At 40.4% G+C, this 22805-nt stretch overlaps 1 protein-coding gene across 2 annotated transcripts in view; it reads right to left on the bottom strand.

Annotated features, from left to right (window-relative positions):
• Positions 1 to 219: 219 nt before the first annotated feature.
• Positions 220 to 22805, bottom strand: part of ip6k1 (inositol hexakisphosphate kinase 1) — a 45498-nt gene continuing 22912 nt past the window's right edge. The window contains exons 1-6 of one of the 2 annotated variants that reach the window (XM_008105004.3): positions 14968 to 15018; positions 12755 to 13096; positions 10177 to 10387; positions 9671 to 9843; positions 8893 to 9068; positions 220 to 6031 (exon numbers count right to left, since the gene is read on the bottom strand). In XM_008105004.3, coding sequence (XP_008103211.1) covers positions 5525 to 6031; positions 8893 to 9068; positions 9671 to 9843; positions 10177 to 10387; positions 12755 to 12977 — 1290 coding nt within the window. In that variant the 5' untranslated portion in view covers positions 12978 to 13096; positions 14968 to 15018 and the 3' untranslated portion in view covers positions 220 to 5524. Of the gene's footprint in view, positions 6032 to 8892; positions 9069 to 9670; positions 9844 to 10176; positions 10388 to 12754; positions 13097 to 14967; positions 15019 to 22805 lie in introns of those variants that run through there. The other variant, XM_008105002.3, reaches the window with a different exon arrangement.

Raw genomic sequence — 22805 nt, 5'->3', positions numbered from 1 at the left:
AGAGGGAGCAAAGCAAGAAGAAAGAACGATGTTATATGTAAAGAAAGCACTACCTGACACTTCATGGTTGTACATTCTCTCACATAGTTTTCCATGCTGTCAGATTCATTCGGTTCCATTTTGAACCATGTTTGCCAAGTCTAAAGTGTACAGTTACCTCATTCTAACAGATGGGATATTTGTCTGAACATAGAAGATAGCCATACAAAAACACTAAACTAAATGTCTAGCAGTTTATTTATATACACAGATGTTTATACACAACAGGAGAGCAAGGGGTGCAGTGTATGGAGTACAGATACTGTTATTTCTCATGCCCAAAAGCTTGACTTGGCCCAACAAAGTGGCACTGAAACAGACTATGAAAAATATACAAAATGTTTGTTATGTGATGTTGCATTTCTCCCAGACAAGTCTGAAGAGACAAATGGGAACCATGCCGGAGGGGGCAGCTCTGCTCCCTGCTCTCACAGTAACATTTCTTCCCTTTCAGGCAGTTCTCATAGAGACCATTCCACACCTAAACTTCTCAAAAGTATAAAAACAACATTTTGCTCCTGAGATAAGCATGCAGTAATAGTACAAATACAACCAAAGTCTGTACCTGACTCGGATGATTCTTTCCAGACTTATAGTAAAACAAAAAATACATAGGCCTACAGCCAGACTCCCTCCCTCCCTGCTACCTCCAAAAGGTCAAAAAGTTGTCTGTGAAACTAATAAAACTTGCTTCTCCTTTTACATCCAAAAAGTTATGATCTGAGGAGACCCTTTTACAAACAAATCATAAAGCAGGCTCACAAATTTGCACCTCCACTTTAAACACCAATAGCAGCAGAATGCGTCAGCAGGCGCACCCCAAGGGTTCATGGCAAGTTGCTGGTGCCGTGCTCAGATGAGATCTAAGATGGCCAGAGCACCTCTGCTCCACAGGAAATATGCTCGTTGGCTTTTTAATAGTATGCCGATCTACTCCGAGCTGTGAGCAGCAGCAGCAGGCTGGCAGCAGGGCTTTGATCTAAATTGTGGTTTGGTCCTTTATGGAGGCACAGCTTGTACATGGCTGCAGGCAGGTGGGTAAGGCTACAGAAATTGAAACCGACATTGAGTCTCTTTGCCTGTGTTCAACAGAAGCCAGTTCTGTTATCTTCCTTGAATTTCTTTCAGGTGGAGATACACATACAGTGTAAGAATCAAGTTTAATATAGCAGTATCATCTCCATGACACACAAAGGGCCTTCTTTGGAGTCATCTAGACTGAGCATTATCCAAAGTGCAACTCTCCATTATTCACAGGGAATTGTTCAACTGATATTTCGGAAAGATTATGCAGCAGGTCTAGGCTACAAAGGTGCTAATAAAGAGATGGTGACTCCTGCTCCCAACTAAAAGGGCAAGATCAGTTATTAACAAAAAGCACAGTGCAGTAGTAACCTCTAGCTGAGGAGAGGAAGAGATACTTCCAAGGCAGCAGCTGCCACCAATATAAAAAAGAAATTGAGTACTCAGCAGGTGAACTTGCAGTTGGCCCTTATCAGTAACATAAGGGGACTCCTCACACTGTTCATAAACCAACGCTAGCAGTTTCCGTGTATTGCTAGAGAGACAGCTGGCTATGTATTCCAGAAGGCTGAAAAGCTAATTTATCATCTACATGAAGGCAACAACACAGTACGTGCAAAGTTCTGCTACAAGAGTCAACACTACTGGACATAAAAGTGTCAGCAAGCTGTAAAGGGCAACAAACAGAGGCTACGCTGCTCCTGTAGGAACAGGCTGGAAGGATTATTTACAACGCCTCCAGAAGAGGACCTGAATGTATATAATGCATGCAGAATGGCTTGGTTGGACACAGCTGTCCAGATCAGCATCTTCTTCCTAAAATATGTTTACTCTCATTGTGGTCTTCTATGCATTTCCAGGACAGACTCTCACACGCTAACCTCCTGGTGAGCTAAACACAGCACAAACAAGCAACACAACCCTAGTTCTAACAAGAGGACAAAGGGAGAAAGTTGCCTTATGTTAAGTTGTTGAAAGCCAACCAAATGTCATCTTGTGCTATTTTGTTTTGCACCTGCAATACAGCTTCCACCTCTGTGGCAACATCCCTAAAATGGCACAAGATGTGTAATTATTATCTTGAACTATTTACTTGAGATAATGAGGTAGAACCAACTGGGAAGTGGCAGATTTTCACAAATATGACCAATATAGTAAGGAGACTGGATCCAGCGTAACAGATGTGGGTCTTCTCTTAGCAAACATATTGTCACATTCATTTAACAAACAGAATGGGATGGGATACTCCACAGAGCCGTAGGGCAAGCTGGCTTCATTTGGGACAGACTTAATTCCCTTTATTTCAATGCAGAACAGGATCATGGGGGTGTGCTACTCTTCTGAACTTTCTTTAAACACAGCATGTATCTCCACCCCCACCCCACCCAACAAGCAGAAACTTCCACTGTAGCCAAGAGGAAGAATACCAACAGGAAAAGCAAATAATTAGCATGACTTCATGAATTCCTAAATGGGTTAAACCCCAGAGGATATTGCAATAAATCTAATGTACCCCACTTGTTTGGCTGGTGCAAGCTTGAACTTATAGTGAACTGTGTCCCTCAACTGGGAAGAGGGCCACTGACAGCAAACTTTCTGCTTCCAACCACCCTATCTCCCAATGTCTCTCTGGGTGCCTGTTAAAAGGCACTTTTACTCTGCAGAGTTGCTTTCAACCAAAAGCAAACATCAAGCTGCAAAGACTGATTCTGCGGCATGCCCAAAGGGATGGCTTAGCAATAACTCTGCAAAGGGAGTCCACTTGCATTAATCTACTGTGACAGTTATGGGTACTTTCCTAAAGAGCCCTGTCAATGCTTTCTTACACAGCTTTACTAATATGTCTCCACTCCAGCCACTCCAGTACTGCCAAGTTATACACAAATATACCTGTATATAAAAAAAACTGCAAACATGAAATGTACAGGCACATGTCGAGTAGAGATCCAAACAAAACAAGCTAAATTCATCAATATTCTGCCTGGCTGCAAGCAGATCTCTGGATCGGAGGGAAGCAAATCCTTCCAGACATGCAAAGTACTCAATCCAAAGAACGGTCACAACCAGGTCTCTTTCTTAACTCAAAGAACTTAAACTTGGAAAGCTTATTGCTATTGAACAAGACTGTGCTTTGCAGTAATGCTGGCTGAAAAGTAACCACAACACTAAACTACTGAGAAAACCATGTCCTTTAATATTTTTGGTTCCTTATGGAGCAAACTAATAGAATTACTAGCTTTGTTAAAAAAAGAAAAAAAATTAGCAACAGGAAAGGGATAATGCTATATAAATGCTCTGGGATTCGCAGACTGAAGCTCAGAACAGTCCAGAGAGACATGGGTATATGTTTGTTTATTTAAAAAAGGATTTTAAAATGAGGTGGTCACCACAACAGGAGATAAACTTTAGACTTTAAAACATAGAGTTGTTCTCCATAGTATTCCCTATATTATTGAAGTAGATGTTGGAAGAAGTAAAAAATGTTCTCATATGTTTCAGGTCTTTGTTTAACCAAAACATGAAAAGTACAGAAATTACTGTGATACCTCAATTTCAATATGGAGACTTCCAAGCAGTGGCTGGCAGAAAGCAAAGCTTTTCCCTTAAGAATTGGGAATCAAAAGTAATGCTGGAAAAATGGCATTACTTTCTTCAAAGTGTAAAATGTCTCACTACAGAGGCTCCCACTGGAAAATAGTGAGATCTGACTTTAATGCTAAATTGGTCAATGCACAAAAGTGGTTCTCCCATCTGCTCTACTTGCAGAACCAAAGCTTTGCTTCTGCAAATTACACACTGGCAAGAGAGAGAAAAAGGTTTCCACCAGCTGCTCCTTGAAAAAGATCCAAGAACACTTTCAGGACAGACCTACAAAGGCCACATCTATCCTAAGGGAGGCTCACATGCCTCCAAACAAGCAGGGGTTTTAGGACAAAAATTAACCCTTTCTGTAAGTATACAACAGTGGACACTTAAAACAACTACAGTCCTTAACCCTAATGCCTCAACATCAGTTCTCCACAGAACTGTTCCCTTCCCCACAAAGTGCATTCCAAGAGGTCTAGTGCATCTGTCTATATTAGGCCAAGCTCTAACTAGAGCAACTATTGTCCAAAGTCTGTGGAATAGCTCTTAGGATTATCATCACTTCCAAGAGCTATGAATAACTGTGATCATTCATAAAATGAACTAATGCTGTCAAGGTTAACATTACAAATCACTAATGCCTTGTCTTACCCCATACACAGAAGCCCATGCATGTATGCTGGGCCAGAATATGGCCCCACTGCATTCAAGAAGTCACTAATCATGGGAACAAGGCCGGAAAACACCAACTCCCTGAGGTGAAAACAAGCACAGGTGGCGGCTCATTCCATTAGAAGGCCACCAAAGCCAGGCAGATGCTCCCCTCTACAGAAGGAACAAGGTCTGAAAATGAATGTGTCCTCAGTTTCTCATCAACTCCCTCATCAAATATTTGTTAATGTGGACGGAAGTGCCTCGTTTTGGTAGGAAATCAGGAAATGCGGAAGGAATACTGCTATCCAACACCATAGTGCTTGGATCTGAGTAAGGCTGGAGAAGATACTATTGTACCTACATGTGCCAAAATGGCATGTGGGGTTGGTACCTAATAAACAGCATGACTACCGTGTCTGATTGTGCTATCAACAATATTTAACTAGCCAGAAACTTACAGGAAGTTAAGAGACTGGGACAATGCGCCTGACACCTAACCAGGCCTTTCTGGAAATTCTATCAATTTCAGGAAATGATGAGAAGGAGGTAGGCACACTTCATCAACAGGATGCAAAGCAAAACCATTAAAGCACTGCACTGATTTTCCTTTGGTCATTTATTTCCCCAGGTAGGATGATCTGATAACTCCCAGATTGGAGAAGATAAATGAAGTATTCATCTGTAACCTTTAGAAGATTCTCACACATCTGCTCAGGGGCAGCAATAGCAGAGTGGAGTGTGTGCAAATCATGTGCCTCAGTCAGCCCCATAACTAATGTTTCCTTGGATCTGAATGCCTTTTTCAAATGAAAGAAGAGAAGTTCAAACCATAGTGCCTCAGTGGAAGGTTGATAAGGAAGAGAGACACTGGAATCCCCAAAATCTACACCCCTGAAACGCCATACCACTTCTTTCCTGTGGAGTCAGTCTCCACATGCCTAGCAGACACAATCAAGGTGCTGTGCACGATGAATGCCAAGCCCCAGGTACAATATTCCCAACACTGGAGTCCTTGGAATCCCCCCCCCCCCCCCCAAAATCGTCCAGGCCAGGATGGTGAAAGCCTTTTTGCTGGGATTATCCAGGATACGTCCTTTGATGAGGTTAAATGCACTGGAGCAACAGAATATTTTCAAAGCAGCAGGGTCTGCTTTCTCTGTAAGGGTGGTAGTCCGTTCTGTTCCTATTATAGGGGAAGAAAATTAAAGAGTCCAGTGCATACCTATTGGTACTCATCCCGCATCTGTCCTATTATGTTGGTAAGGCTCTCTAGTCCAAACACATAGCCCCTATCGGGGCCATCATGTACAGTAGGGTCATCACGAAAGCCTTTGAATGTGCTGTGTGCAAAGTCAATCATACGTACATCCACCTTAGGCTGGGTGGTGGAGGACTCTGTGCTGCTGGCATCTTGTAGGTTTTCGGGAGGAGAGAGGTCCACTTGCTTCAGGCGCACCTCTGGTCTGGACTCCATGTTTGTCTCAGACCGGGCATCCTTTCCATCATAAATGATGAGCAAGGAGCTGGAGTAGAACCGGTAAGAGGCCTGCCTCTCTAATACAGCTTTCAGACTTCGCAGTTTGCTAAGGATGGGCTCAAAGAGGTCATTTCGTAGCTCAACACCATTGTGCAGGTACTGGTAGAGTGCACTGCGAAAGCCCTCAATGGAAAGCCCTCTGCCATAGTATTTATTCCTGCACAAATAATGCCCTGTGTCCAATTGATATACCTGCAACATAGAGACAAAGCATTACATGGTTTATATGGATAGTCAAGTACTACAAGAATCTACAAATGCTGATCAGTTATTATTTTTTACAGTAGCTCAAGAAAACCTTTGCACTTCTGAGGCAACAGTATTGAAGAATCTTGGCCAAAGGAAACAAACATCAAACCAGCTTTTCAAAGCACAGTGGGTAACAAATACAATAAGGAAGTGTCCTCTTGGCCAATTCAAACCTTTGCTAAGGAATGTTCTTTCTATATATTCCGTTAAGACACTCCAGAGCTAGAATCAACCAAGGCAGATCCTCAGTAGCCAAACGAAATGTGATGACACATCTCTACAGAATGCCTGGGGCAAATCTGGTTGACTCCTCTAAGGAGAACCACAAGAACTATAATAATTCTACCATGGCATTAAAATGGATGCAAACTTCTTCAGTGTCCCATTCATGGAGGGAAGCGTTTTTAGCTTCCTTACTAAATATGTTCGAATGTAACTAGTCACAAGAAAACACAGAATCCTTTGAATAAAAAAGCACAAATTGTGAAAATAATAACTGACTAGTTAAATGCTTTATTAATACATTTAGGTAAGCAAATATGTTGGGTAAAACAAACCAACAAGGAAGGCACAGAATCATTAGTTCCTTTAAAATTGTAGATCCAAAAACATGAAATCAACAGTACAAAATCACAGCTCCCATCAAAATCCATAGGAAGCTTGAACACAACCAAGATATTTCAGACAGCCACTCTCCAGCAGAGGGCACTACCATACAAGCTGTGAAGGTGCATTTGGGGGACCACTGTCACTCAAAGCAAGACAGGCAACTGCCTGTGAAATATACTCTATGCATTTTGCAAGTTTGGGATGCCGTGTTACACCACACACTTGAAAAACCAGGCAGCCCTGTATGATTTCATAAGAAATGTCTTGTCAACCATGGCAATGAATGGACAACACATATCCATGCATCTCTGAGACTATGTGTTGTTTTCCATGTCTAGTTCTACTCATTTTACAACACTGAACATCTTAAGATATTAACCTCAAAGTATGACTGCCACCTCAAGAAGCCCAATTTCCAGTTGTGTTGCTTGTTTTTACACCTGTAACAGTTCAAGGGGGCTGAACAAATTTAGGCTAAGGAGTCAGTGTAAGGCACTGGAATCTCTGCTGTTAAATAGTTGACAGTATTCTGCACCAACTCCTCAGCTCCACTCAAAGGTGTCATCCTACTGTTACTTGACATTATGTGCAGTGGGCCCTAATCTGAGGTATTCACAAGATTGATAAACTAATCAAAATTCACTGCTGTAAGAGTACAGCTACTATAAACTAGGGCACCGTTTTACAGTGGCGCTAGTCTTTTTTGGAGGAATGAACCCATAAGGTGGTTCTGGCAATGCCTATCCAACACCCTGACTTGTGGTTTCCCTTGGGCTCAGTTCTGTCCACCATGCTGTTTTATATTTATATGAAATTGCTGGGAGATATTGTTCAGTTTTAGGCAGCAGAGTGATAACACACAACTCTTCTTTCCATCCAATTCCAAGGAAGCGGTTTCTATTTTAACCAGTGTTTACTGTCGGAAATGGATTGGATGTGCATCAACAAACCAAAACTTGAATGCAGTATGGATCTATATAACACAATTTAACTGCATTGAACTGCATTATATGAGTCTATACTGACCATATTATAAAGTTCCAAACTGCATTATTATATGGCACTGAGGATCCAGTTGCACATAAAACAGATAAGTGCTCCTGGTCAGTCCGAAGCAGATCAAGGAATAGGATCAAAGATTCATCCTGTGCTGGATGCGGCTACATGCCCCCTGAAATCTCAATTTCACAGCTTGGATCCACTCCTAGACTCCTATCTGAGTCTAGATGCCCAGCCTACATCTGTGGCTAGGAGTGTATTTGCATAATTAAAACTACTGCACCAGCGGTGCCTGTTCATTTAGAAGTCATATTTGGCTATGGTGACACATGCTTTGATCACATCTTGTTTAGACCACTATAATGTGGGGCTCCCTTTGGAAACTTCAAAAATTTCAGTGGGTCCAAAATGCTGTGGCTGAATTGTTGACTGGGGCTGCCTAGAAGGATCATGTGACTTCCCTGTTGAAACAGATCCACAGGCTACTAGTTGGTTTCCAAGAAGAATTCAAAGTGCAGATTCTGACCTTTACAGCCCTACATGGCTTGGGTTCAGATTATCTGAAAAACTATTATCTCCAAATGAAAACCAGCTTGAATTTTACAATCTGCAGAGGAGGGCTTTTCCTCAACCATACCACCTTCTCAGGTATCTTTGGTGAGGACTTTAGAGAGAGCTTTCCCAGTGGCTGCTCCCAGGCTGTGAAGCTCCCTTCCATGCAAGGTCTGGTTGCCCCCCCCCCTTCCTGCTCTCTTTCTGCTGACAAGTGAAGTAGTTTTATTCCAGTAGGTTTTGAATTTTTATTGTGGAACAGTAGTTTGTGTGCGAAGTGGTGGGATGTTACTTTAAATCTTTTACTAACAATTTTGTTTTAAATATGTTTCGATGTCATTTTAATGATACTGTTTATTTTGTAAACTAGTGCTTTAGAATAATCTTTTAAAAATTATTCTCAGCCACCTTGAATTCCATCTCAAGAGAAAGACAAGATAGAATTCAATCAAACCAATCAATAAAGTAAGTTAATAACAACCAACAACATCCCTCATACAAGTCTTTCTCTGTCATTCCTTTCTCTCATAGTTTTTCAGGTGTCTACAACAGTTGTCAAATCTTGCCATCTGTCCTGTGCACAGGAGGATACCCATCCTAAATCATGTATCAGCAGCCACATTTAGTAGCAGCTCATACAATACCTGCATTCCACAAACTCGTACTCCTAGCGTGGCTGAGGTGCTCTGTGCACACTTCTTCATCTGTCGAGCAGCCTTCTCTTCTGACGCATCATCGCCATGCTGTCTGGTCCCCATTTTCAAGTCAAGCACGCAGGGAAGCTTAAAGTGATGTACCACATTCTCCAGCAAAAGGAATTCTGAAGGAATGGTCAAGGAGAATATATCTCTCAAGGTGCAAACTGCCTTTTTTTATTACTATAGATCCCCAAGGGCCTCTCTCTAGAGAACATTCTGGCCGAGAATATATATTCAAACAGAAAGAGGGAAGACATCAAACACAAAATCTCATAAAATGTGGGACTGTAGGAAATCAGTATTCCATTTTCAAACTAAGGGCCCTTCCACACAGCCCTATATCCCAGAATATCAAAGCAGAAAAGCCCACATTATCTGTTTTGAACTAGAATAAATGGCAGTGTGGAAGGGCCCTGAGTGGCCTATTCAGAGGGAAAGACCCCATAATGGAGGAGAAAATCCTAATTCTGAAAGCAATAGCCAATTTCCTTTCCTGCAGATATTAGTGTTGGGTTACAGAAATGGCCAAGAATTTTTTAAAAAGGGCACAAAGCCCACAGATAAGCAAAAAAAGGCAGTGTCAGGCCTGGGACCATGAAAGCCTATAAGTCTCTTTTAGCTGAAGGAAAAACTCTGTTCATCGCAAAGCCTACCAAGGTTCTCACCATGAAAGGAATAACTGAATATACACTATAGTGTGCTGAGTTCTGCCTTTGGAGGATACTGTAGAGTTTTCGTTCCTTGGACTCTGAACGCATGCGGCTCAACTGTTGTTTGTGGCAACGCAAGCTCCATGGATTAAAGGTGATTTTTTCAGAACTCACACTGCTGTTTCCATCTAGCATCTGAAATGGAACATCTGAATGGAAACTCTTCTGACCCCTTGTGTCCTGGATGCTGTTGGCAAAATATAATTCACAAGTTAAGACCTTTGCTGCTGTGGATTGCTCCTGTTAGATTAAAGCAGAGGTTAACCTTTGTGGATTTTCAACCCAGCTGTCTTCCCTAATTGATTAAGTTGAGAAATGGGGCAGTTTAAACACTTCACCTACTGGCTAGGAACGATCTCCTCCTTTGCAGATATTACACTGTCTCAGAACCGTCTCCACACACAATAGGCACACACAAGTGCATTATTTAATCGAACTAAAAACAAAGGGCAGATTAAAAGTAACAACCTCTGCATAACTATGACTGAACGAATATAGAAGAAGCAGGAACACATTATACCTTTCCATGCAATCAGCAGGCAATCCTGCTTTCTCCTCTTTGTGATCGCTGCCACTGCCTGACCGGTTGAGGCTTCTGCGAGAGTGCTTACGACGAGGCTGGTCCCTCTCTGGTGTATCCTCATGTTCCAATGCTTCACTCTCCACGTAGGGATATGCTACCAGGTTAATGTAGCCATCGCTGTCTCCCTCAAAACAGACAGAAACCACACCTGCCAGAAACAAGGCCTGTATGAGACATGTCTCAGATGAGAATTCTTACCAGGCAGCAACAACTACAAAGTTAGCAATGGAAGGAAGATGCTAACACCTAGGACTGGACTAGAGATGACTATAAACAGACTCCCAAGAGAATAAAAGAAAGGAGGGCATGAGATTTTTGCATTTGTGTGAGCCCAAGTGTATCTACAGGCTAAGTTACTGTGACCTCTCCAGGAACTTCATGATCTCTGTATGAGCCACAAAAATGACGAGATGTTCAGGTATCCTTTGACCACTTTAATTACTCGCATGGACAAGAACTGTTGCTGCATAGTAGGGAGTCCCTATATTGAGAGAAAGAAGGGCTAAAAAGCAAGCAAGCAGTCAAATCAATTAATTGTTTTTATTAAAAGACAATAAGGCTTTAAAAATAATTATGTAGCATTGACAATGAGTTGTATAAACAGTTTCCAGAGGATAGCTTGAAGGCACACCAGTTACTTAGTTATTAGGAGAAAAGTGACCAGCTGCAGTCAGTAACAACAAAGAAGGGACTTTTTGCACAGAAGATTATACTATTTGATGTTGTATCTCTTTGGGACTGTGTATGAAGTATGTAAGTAACAGACAAATAGATATATCCAAAGGAAGCACTATGCCTTAGCACATACACTGTAGTCTCGCTACTGCAAGATGGCACCAATTTTACTATGGTGCCTGAATCTCTATGAAGAGATCCATAAGTGGGACATACATGCAGCCAGTGCAATAGCAATAAACCCCATCACTAAAATCGTCTTACAAAAATGTGAAGTAAGTTTGAAAACTAACTTTTAAAGTACTAGAATTTAAATTTCAGATCAGCAAATCCATCCTTTTAAATCTGTTTCCGTTTATTGAGAAACACAAGACTACACTACACTAGACTGGTAGTTAAATGTATATTCCATGAAGATGAAGTAAGTAAATATTTCTCTGTATTTGGTAGTTTCAGTTGTAGCTAATATCCACAGAATCTGCCCAAATAATGTCTTCCAAGTTTTCATAGGTCACTTTTGTCAAATTTGTTGGCATAATCACAAGTTCTTGAGAACTATCCTTAAAATAAATTGGAATGGTTTCAGGCTGAGATGCAATCTAATTTTCTTACTGGTGAAGGATAATGTTTCAGTAAGAAAGGAATTTTATCACACACAGTATCAATGTGACAAATAGCAGCCTGCCTTTCCTTTGTCCTACATTGGCATTAATTTTTAAAATGTGTATCTTATGAAACCCTACCAAAAGAATAACATGTATTTGAGAAGAGTCATGCTCTTTTGCTATAACATGATGCACCTTTCTCAGTTATGACATGATGTACAATCTCATTCATAAGAAATGCTGTGCTCATTCATGGTGTTCCATTTCGCTTCTGTTGACTTATAAAAACATTCGTTCTCCCCATCAATGTTTTACAGATAAAATTAATTTAGCACTGCTTTTAAGTTTCTGGAATTGGGAATCTTAGTTGCATCACCAAGTATTACTTCCAAGTCCAAAAAAAGTTTGACAAAAAATGTGAACCCTCCTCTTTATTTAATTGAGTTTATACTATATTTGTTTATCAGAAACAGAGTGCCAAGTAACTTGGCAGAACTGGACAAACTAAGACAGCCCTGAACAAAATCCCTGCACTATGTTAAGAAATTCTTCATGGGCAAAAAGTCTGCAAGTAGCTATTTAACTGATATCCTGTCTTTCTCTCAGCATGGAATTCAAAATACCATAAAAATAAACCTTTCACTATAGAATAACATTTTCAAATTGAAAATCTACCTTTTGCATTAGATGTGAAATACGACATCTTTTTTGTATTCACTTAAAATCATATAATTAATGTCCAGGAATAGAACATGAAATACCGCCTAACAAAGTAGGCTATGAAGAATATATGTTTTCCAGCAGTAAATACATATGACCTCAGTGACACCTTTTTTTATTCGCCACATTTTATTCCCCACCAGGAAGTGAACTAAATTCAATGTCTCAAGCATGTTATCTTCTTTGGTGATTGAGCACATTTCTATGTGAAGAAATCTAGCATGTAACCTAGAGATTGTTGCCTTGAGCATGAAGAAAGTGAGTTCCACTGAACTAAAATTTGAACTAAACACGCTCAGGACTGGGCTCTAAAACTACTGTTCACGAACAACAACTTCCTATAAAGCATTCATTTAGTGAACAGCTGTCTCAGGACATGTAATTATGATTCTCATAAATGACATCTTCTCAAAATACAGGGGATGATGTCACATGGATGCTGCTTGTAACTTTTTGGAATAGATGATGGGGAGAAAATAGCAGAACAGCAGTGTGAAAGGTGTTGGGCAACTCACCTTTGTACTCGGGCGTGAATTCTTTCATTTCTGGAGGCAGGGATTCATAGAAGCGTTGTTCTCTGGTGATGAGAGGCTTGCACACCGTGTGATCATCGTAGCGCATCATGCTGCTGTGGCCACCCACTTGATGGATGAAAGGCTCCAGCAGGACCCCTCGGTCCCCTGTGTGGGTTGTGTTCTTGCCGTGCTTCCCCACCTCCATGGTTTGACAAACACACATTGCGTAGGACGCCTGTCACACTCTGGAGGCATGGGGAGAGCTGCATGGGGTGGAATGAGTGGTTTCTCAAGGATTAAAATCACCACCAGAGAGCCCAGAAATAAACATGCGTCTGAAGTCTGCAAAACAGAGAGGAAACACCATCAAAGTTTATCAGAAGTCTCAAGAGTCTTAGAATGAATGCACACACATATAAATATAGTGCATTCATTCTACATCCCAGATAATTAGCCACTGGTAGTACGGTTTCTTTCTGTCTACCTGTAACTCACTCACGTCCTTCCTTTTTTTTTTTGACAGCAGTACTCCCTTCACTCCAATTAATGATAAAGATGACTAGAAAAGGATTGCTATTTTTCTAAAACTGTCCTTTTACAAACAGTACCACACGGCAAAGACAAATGACTGCAGCTCCCAAAGGAAGCAACAAGTTACTTGATATCACAAGCACCGCAGCTACACCAAGGAGACATTGGAATCACTACTGTCCCAGAGCTGCTCCAACTGTCTTGGCCAGAATTTCACTGGTGGCCAACACGCTCTTCTGGAAGTCCAGGGGGTGGGGGAGGCTGCTTGCTTGCAAGACACATGTGGTATGGTTCCTCCTATGACGGGCACTGCAGTTTAGGAGAGGCATTTTGAATTCTCAGCCAGAGAGCTCTAGTGCCTCCCTCAAACGACGACAAATCACAGGATCCCACGGAATACAATCAAATTGTGCTTCCTATATCTCAACAAAGGGCCAAAATAGAAGGTGATTAAGGCAGAAAAAATAATTTCAGTCTAGTTCAACTGCCAGACTGATAGGTAGCTATAGCAGAGGTCGGACTTGGCCAGTGATCCTGTGTTATAAGCTGATCAAACTTGGAGAACACCTCACAAGCTCAGGTGCTTATGTGTGTGTGATGGCTCTCCTATTGTTGAGAGGAGAGTGTATACACTGCAAACATTAATGTATTCTCAGTTGCCATGAGCAAGTCTTTCTTCATGTGGGACATTTGTGAAAGCAAGTGAAGGAGTAATTTCCACACATATAGTGGCTCCTTAATTTTCAGACATACCTACATACATAGGTTACATCTGAATTCCTCCCATTCCTACTATGAGACAAAAGCAGGAATGAGGAGATGTAACACCTACTACAGCCTAAGCCTCCATCCATCTACTGATTGACAAGCTGCATAACATTTGGCCAAAGAGACAAATTGTATCCTACAAGTGTTTTAGTAAGAGAGAAGTGACCATTTACAGAAGACAAAATTGTCTTCCTCCCCTTTCCAACATACAAAACTGCTTCACTCCCCACATCCTAAAGCAAGGACTCTAATGCTCTGGGGAGTAAAGCCAAAGGACTGAGGGGCTCTCCTCTAAATGAGCAGGATTAAAAGCCATAAATTTCACCCTGGGTCTGGCTCCAAAGGAAAGCACTTAACCTCGTCTTAAAAGATTCATTTCTTCACTGATCAAGAACAATAAAAACATTATAGATTATCCATTGTATAATTTTCTAAAAGCTCAGAAAATGCCTTGAATATGTCTGATATCATGATTAGTGAATGAGAAAACTTGCAAGCATCCATACAAAGTACACACCAAAAGGAGATGGCATAACATCAGCACATTTAACTGCAACCGCAAAAAATTAATCTTGGAAGACAAGTGGGCTCAGCCATGGTTAATACTTGGATAACAAAGAATAGCAGATGCTATAAGATATATTTCAGAGGAAGGAATAGGAGCATTACTTGCCTAAGAAAAATCAATGAAATTCATGGGGTTACCATAGGATGACAGGTGACTTGAAGGCATATATACACATAATATAGATGAGGAAGTACTGAAGGATTAGCTTGAGTGCAACCTGTTAGCAAAGGTAAAAACCTTAGGTTGCAGAGTATCAAAGAAAAATAGAATAAAGCTGCAACAGAAACAAAGCCCCGAAATAATGTGGTCAAATAAAAAACTACATTGTAGCATAAAGTCATCTTACTTTAATGCTGTAACAGAAGCATAATGCAGGAACAAAAAACTCAAAGAGAGAATACAGGCAAAGTGCAGAGAATATATAAATGAAAAACATAGCTCCACCTGTATCTGATTGATAAAGCTCAAAATACAAGCATACTACCAGTTAAAGGTACAGACCTACTGGCTAAACATGAACTATATAATTTTGCAAACATTATAATACTTTCAACACAACCTAATCACAAGAATGGGTACAGAAGGTCAGAAAGAAGGGAAATATGGGGTTCGAGCCTCCCCTCACTTGTAATACTACTGCATTGAGTTTGTTGCTGAATGTTATTTCAGAACAGCAGAATTTTAAACTTCAAATACAATACTGAATTTTGAGAGGGAGTTAAGGAAAAATGTACAGTTCAACCATGCCTGAAAAATCAGATGAATCCAAGATGCTTTTAACGAGTTAAGCAGTGGAGGAGATTAGCTACATGTTAGATACTGCACAAGAGAGAGATGCATATTACAGTAAATTATTTTGTTCTGCAAATGTAGGCATACTTTCTTTTTCCTTAGTTGCATTTTTATATCCTTATGTCCACAAGTGTGAAAATTCACACCAAAAATTTCAGATTTGGTGTCCAAATTTAATAGTCAATGCGTACTATTTACACACAGATTCCACATTGTCTGTACCCCATATAACAGCTTAGGTACTAAAGAATGGGTATTAAGTATTTACTGTATGCTACCATATTTTGGCTCCCAATAATGTATAGCATCTATATATATAAAAGAGTGATGGCATCACGGCAATTCACAAAACAACAAAAGTACAGGCCCCCCAACCTCAAAATTTGACAACACAACCCATCATCCACGCCTCAAGGTTGATACAACAAAAAGAAAAGAAAAATAAAGTCCTAATTAGAGGGAGAGCAATAATTTTTTTTATCCAATTGCTGCCAGTTTAGAGGGCTAATCTCTGCCCACTTGGTTGCCTAGCAACCAAGGGACAGCCAGGTTTCAGTTAGGGGACAGGCAGATTTAGGCCTCACTTAGACTTCTTCCACAGATTATCTAATTTGCACTGGATTATATGGCAGTGTAGACTCAAGGCCCTTCAACACAGCTATATAACCCATTTATAATCTTATATTATCTGCTTTGCACTGGATTATCTTGACTCCACACTGCCATATAATCCACTTCAGTGTGCATTTTATACAGCTGTGAAGAAGGAGCCTCATATAATCCAGTTCTGAGCAGATAATATAAGATTAGAAATATACAGTAGACTCTCACTTATCCAACGTAAACAGGCCAGCAGGATAAGTGAATATGTTGGATAATAAGAAGGGATTCAGGAAAAGCCAATTAAACATCAAATTAGGTAATCGTTATACAAATTAAGCACCAAAACATCATATTATACAACAAATTTGACAGAAAAAGTAGTTCCATGCGCAGTAATGCTATGTTGTAATTACAGTAGAGTCTCACTTATCCAACACTCGCTTATCCAACGTTCTGGATTATCCAACGCATTTTTGTAGTCAATGCTTTCAATATATCGTGATATTTTGGTGCTAAATTCATAAATACAGTCATTACTATATAGCATTACTGTGTACTGAACTACTTTTTCTGACAAATTTGTTGTCTAACATGATGTTTTGGTGCTTAATTTGTAAAATCATAACTTAATTTGATGTTTAATAGGGTTATCCTTAATTCCTCATTATCCAACATATTCGCTTATCCAACGTTCTGCCGGCCGGTTTATGTTGGATAAGTGAGACTCTACTGCAGGGGTCCCCAAACTTTTTAAATGGGGGGCCAGTTCACAATCCTTCGGACCGTTGGAGGGCCGGACTATAGTTGGCCACCCAGCAATAAATAATAATAATAATAATAATAATAATAATAATAATAATAATAATAATAATAATAATAATTGAGGCATAAGTTAAGAACTTATGCCTCAAGTACCACCTGCCAGCAGCAAAGAACTGGTGGGATCACAAACCTGCAAAAGCATTGGAAAATGAGCATGCAAAGATACTGTGGGACTTCCGAATCCAGACTGACAAAGTTCTGGAACACAACACACCAGACATCACAGTTGTGGAAAAGAAAAAGGTTTGGATCATTCATGTCGCCATCCCAGGTGACAGTCGCATTGACGAAAAACAACAGGAAAAACTCTGCCGCTATCAGGACCTCAAGAATGAAGTTCAAAGACTTTGGCAGAAACCAGTGCAGGTGGTCCCAGTGGTAATGGGCACATTGGGTGCCGTGTCAAAAGATCTCAGCCAGCATTTGGAAACAATAGACATTGACAAAATTACGATCTGCCAGCTGCAAAAGGCCACCCTGCTGGGATCTGCGCGCATCATCCGAAAATACATCACACAGTCCTAGACACTTGGGAAGTGTTCGACTTGTGATTTTGTGATATGAAATCCAGTATATCTATCGTGTTTGCTGTGTCATAATAAAATAATAATAATAATAATAATAATAATAATAATAATAATAATAATAATAGGATTGGCAGAGACCCTTTGGGCCATTGAGTCCAATCCCTTTCTGTCTTTGTGCACTGAAAGCACAAGCACAGCACCCCTAACAGATGGCCACCCAGCCTCAATGTTAATAATAATAATAATAATAATAATAATAATAGCAGTAGTTGTAATAATAATAATAATACAGAGTTTTGGAACACAATACTCCTGACCTCACAATCGTGTTATAAAACAAAGTATGGATTGTCAATGTTGCAATCCCAGGTGACAGCAGGATTGAGGAAAAACAACTGGAAAAGCTGACACGATATGAGGATTTAAAGATCGAATTACAAAGACTCTGGCACAAGCCAGTCAAGGTGGTCCCAGTGGTGATCGGCACACTGGGTGCAGTGCCTAAAGACCTTGGCCTGCACTTAAACACAATTGGCGCTGACATAATACCCACCTGCCAGCTGCAGAAGGCCACCTTACTGGGATCTGCGCGCATTATTCGCCGATACATCACACAGTCCTAGACACTTGGGAAGGGTCTGACGTGTGATCCAATACAACAGCCAGCAGAGTATCTGCTGTGGACTCATCTTGTTGTATTTCTAATAATAATAATAATAATAATAATAATAATAATAATAATAATAATAATAATAATAATGGTTGTAAGAGAAGAAGAGACCCCTTGGGTCATTTAGCCCAACCCCCTTCTGCCCTTGTGCCATGGGGGCCGGATAAATGGCTTCGATGGGCCGCATCCGGCCCCCGGGCCTTAGTTTGGGGACCCCTGCTCTACTGTATTTACAAATTTACCACTAAAATATCACAATGAATTTAAAACACTGACTACAAAAACATTGATTATGAAAAGGCAGACTGCGTTGGATAATCCAGAACATTGTATAAGCGAATGTTGGATAAGTGAGATTCTTCTTTAATATGAAATAATTACTGGGATAGAATAATGCAGAACAATATAATCTCTAAAACCAGGACAGTAAATAAACAGGGGAATCCCACACAGGAAACAATCAGGGCCAGCTAACACCTCCCAACAAAGTATTCCCATCATCAAAATCAGGCAAATCCTCTGTTTTCTCAGGCCCACAGACAGTAGAAGCACATAAAATATCACAAACAACACCACTCTGAAAACAAGGGAATTCCAGACAGGAAACAATCAGGGCCAGCTAACACCTCCCAACAAAGTATTCCCATCATCAAAGTCTGGAAAATCCTCTGTTTTCTCAGGGCCACAGACAGTAGAAGCACATAAAATATCGCAAAGAACACCACTCTGAAAACAAGGGAATTCCAGACAGGAAACAATCAGGGCCAGCTAACACCTCCCAACAAAAAATTCACTCAGGGAGGAAACAGCCAGGCTTTAAAGCTGCAAGGCCATTACATCCTAATCATTTTTCCTAATTGCAGCATTCATACTTGCCTCCAACAAACAAAAAAACCAATCAGAAATATTGTATATTCACAACCTTTAGGAAATAATATCCCCTGATGGCGCAGCGTGTTAAAGCGCTGAGCTGCTGAACTTCTGGACCGAAAGGCCACAGGTTTGAATTGGGGGAGCGGAGAGAGCCCCCACTGTTAGCCCCAGCTTCTGCCAACCCAGAAGTTCGAAAACATGCAAATGTGAGTGCATCAATAGGTACTGCTCCGGCAGGAAGGTAACGCCGCTCCATGCAGTCATCCCACATGACCTTGGAGGAGTCTACGGACAACGCCGGCTCTTCGGCTTAGAAATGGAGATGAGCACCAACCTCCAGAGTCAGACACGACTGGACTTAATGTCTGGGGAAAACCTTTACCCTTGACCTTAACTACCACCAATTCCTCAATACTTTCTTTCCCATACCACCATACTTTGCCACAGCAACGCGTGGCCGGGCACAGCTAGTTAAAAATAAAACACAGGAACTTCCATGAGCCCATCAACCCTGCAAAACCATTTCACAACAAGCAAATAAAGAGATACCTCTGACCTACTCAAAACATGAATTTGGGCTGGGGAACATGAAAGGATCTGACTCTAATCTTAATGCTATAGGTAAGCCAATATTAAATATGTAATAGCTGTTACAGCAATATGACTTGTCTGCAATTTACTGTCATCCTCCTATGTCCTTGCTACTAATCTATCAGGTGGAAAGCTTGGCTGGTACTTAAGACAGGGTATTTTGTGCGGCTGCACCCAAATGTAGTATCCCCCCCCACTAATCCTCCTTTGGACAGCTAGCAAAAAAGATATTATTCTGCCAAGCTCTTAATTGTCAAGGCTATTGTTTGACATCACTGTTACTCTGGTTTTACTGTAATCAAGGGGTTTTTTGTTCCTTCTTTTTTTCCTATTACATTGTTCTTACTGACCATCAGCTAAATTACAAAATACAGTGTTCCCTCACTACTTCGTGGTTCACTTTTCGTGGATTCGCTGTTTCGTGGTTTTTCAATAAACTCTAAAAGACTATTAAAAATCATTAAAAATTACAATTTACAGCCTAAGGAAGGGAGGAAGGAGAAGCCAAAGGGAGAGAAAAGGAGCCCAAGCAGCAACGGAAGGAGAAGGACGCGATTTATCAACATACAATTGGTTGATCTAGACTTTAAAAAGTGTATAATTACTAAAATAATGTATAAATATATAGTGTCCCTGCTTCCCCGATTTTCACTTATTGCGGGTGGTCCTGGAACCTAACCCCCGCGATAAGTGAGGGAACACTGTATACAAATGTGGGTTTTCCTATCTCAGCAACTATCACATTCACAGATTGCCTAATGCCAACCACAACTAGGTAATTTCACAGGCAGGTCAAATATGGGATGGTCTTTGCCATAGAGCAGTGGTGGTTCCCAACCTTTAGTCTCCAGTTGTTTTGGACTTCAACTCCAAGAAATCCCAGCCAGTTTACCAGCTGTTAGGAATAGTAGGAGCTGAAGTCCCAAACACCTGGAGGACCAAAGGCTGGAACCCACCGCTTTTTAGCACTGCCATTCACCACACATGTATAAATAACAAACAGGCTGTCAAACGTTGCAGATTGAGGAAACATTATGATCCTGTAAATTGAGAAAATGCACAATGGTTCCCACATGATAAGACACAGAACATTAAATTTAAAATCAAACCTGTTTCTGGAAAGATTACTTTGTTTGAAATAACCTTTTAATTATAACACTGATACCGTGTTTCCCCGAAAATAAGACCTCCCCAAAGAATAAGACCTAGCAGGGGTTTGGGGGGATTGCCAAATATAAGGCCTCCCCTGAAAGTAAGACCTAGCAACTAAGGCTGCAGCAGAGTTCCATTGGGAAACATGGCTGCAGGGCTAAAGCAGCACTCATACACACACCGGAGGGAGGGAGGGAGAGAAAGTGCTTGCTTTCTGTGCCTCCCTGCCTTGCCTTGCCTTGCCTGTCCCCCAGCCGCGGCTTGAAAAACCTTCCGTGGCTGCTGCTGCGCTGCCATTTCTTCCTTCGGAGACAAGGCCATGCTGGCCATGCTCCCTTCTTCCCAAAGGCTTCTGATTGGCTCCTGGAGCCCGGGCAAGGGAGGGTGGGAGGGAAGGAAGAGGGCTTTCCACTCGTTCCCAAGGCTTCTGCTCCTTAAAGGTACAGGACGCATTGGGATTCTCCTCTCATCCTTATTCCTATCCTATGCCATGAAACTGATTATTTTATACTATTATTCTATTACCATATTATTATCATCATATTCTGTTACTATTATTATATCCCATTATTATATTATCCTATTAATATATTTTAAATCATTATATTATATTTTTCTATTATTATTATATCATTATATTATTATTCTATTATTATTCTATTATATTTTCATATTATTATATTATTATTCTGTTATTATTAAATTCCATTTTATATTACCCTATTAATATATTTTATATCATTATATTCTATACTATTATTCTATTATATTATCATATTATTATTTTATTATTATTAGCATATTCTGTTATTATTATTATATTCCATTTTATATTATCCTATTAATATATTTTATATCATTCTATTCCATTCTATTATTCTATTATATTATCCTATTATTATTATATTATTATGCTATTCTGTTATTATATCCCATTATTATATTATCCTATTAATACCATATTATTATCATATTCTGTTATTATTATATCCTATATTATATTATCTCATTAATATATTGTATATCATTATATTATTATATTATTATCATATTATTATTATAGTATATTATATTATTCATCATTCATGACTACATTGAAACTAGAATAGAGAGAAATCAGCGTGGAAACCTTGTGAAACCTAAATTGCAAGAGGTACCATAGATTGTTGTACATGTAAATAATGGTAGTAACAAGAAATTCTTGATAGGATGCATAGTTTGCCTGGTTATGCTGGTTTGTGATGACAACTACTTTACAGTATATAATAAATGTTCATTTTGTTGTTCAACAATAAATGTGAGCTCTTCTTCATGGAAAAATAAGACATCCCCTGAAAATAAAACCTAGTGCATCTTTGGGAGCAAAAATTAATATAAGACCCTGTCTTATTTTCGGGGTATGTGTGAATGAAAAATAAAAATATACATAAAGATTTCAACCAGAGGCTCAAGAAAGCATCTGGTTTGATTAATATTCTTCAAAAATACAAAGGAGTTAATGAAAATGCATCACCATTAAATACTTCCATATACTTTCTTAGGTTATGTTGTGAATGAGTCTTCTGAGGCTGTTAGTGATAATGGTAGGATCAGGAGGGGAAGGAAGAATCCTCGCGAGGAGGGCTCGTTGGAAGATTTACATAGGAAGAGTCAGGGAGATAGATGAGGAATCCTCAGATGAGGATTCATTTGGGGAGTTGGAAGGGGATCCTGAGGTGGAATTGGATGCTGAGGAACCGGTGGTGGCGGAAGGAGTTAGCATAGACTGGGCACGGGCTCCGGAGGATCATGGGGAGGAAACTGGGCCCATGGATGCTGAGGACGCAGGAGAGGCTTGGGTTTCTTCAGAAGCAGACTCCACATGGTCTGCCTAGAGGAATGAGAGTAATTCTGCAGGTGTGGATAGGGTTGGGCGTAGGCAGAGCGATTCTGACTCTGATGAGGAACTTGGGACACCTGGTCCTAAGGCGTTGGCTGTTTGGAGCTTGGACTCTGATGAGGAGCTTGGGACACCTGATCCTAAGGCGTTGGTTGTTTGGACGCCCAAGGAAACCTAAATAAATTGGGGGGTTTTTGGCCATTGTTCCTTGCATGTGGCAAGGTGTTGTTGGGCGCCATTGGGTTTCCTGCAATTGACTCCGAAGACTGGCTTGG

Source organism: Anolis carolinensis, chromosome 2 (assembly GCF_035594765.1).
Source record: "Anolis carolinensis isolate JA03-04 chromosome 2, rAnoCar3.1.pri, whole genome shotgun sequence".
NCBI lineage: Eukaryota > Metazoa > Chordata > Lepidosauria > Squamata > Dactyloidae > Anolis > Anolis carolinensis.
This window is presented reverse-complemented; position numbering and strand designations above follow the sequence as displayed.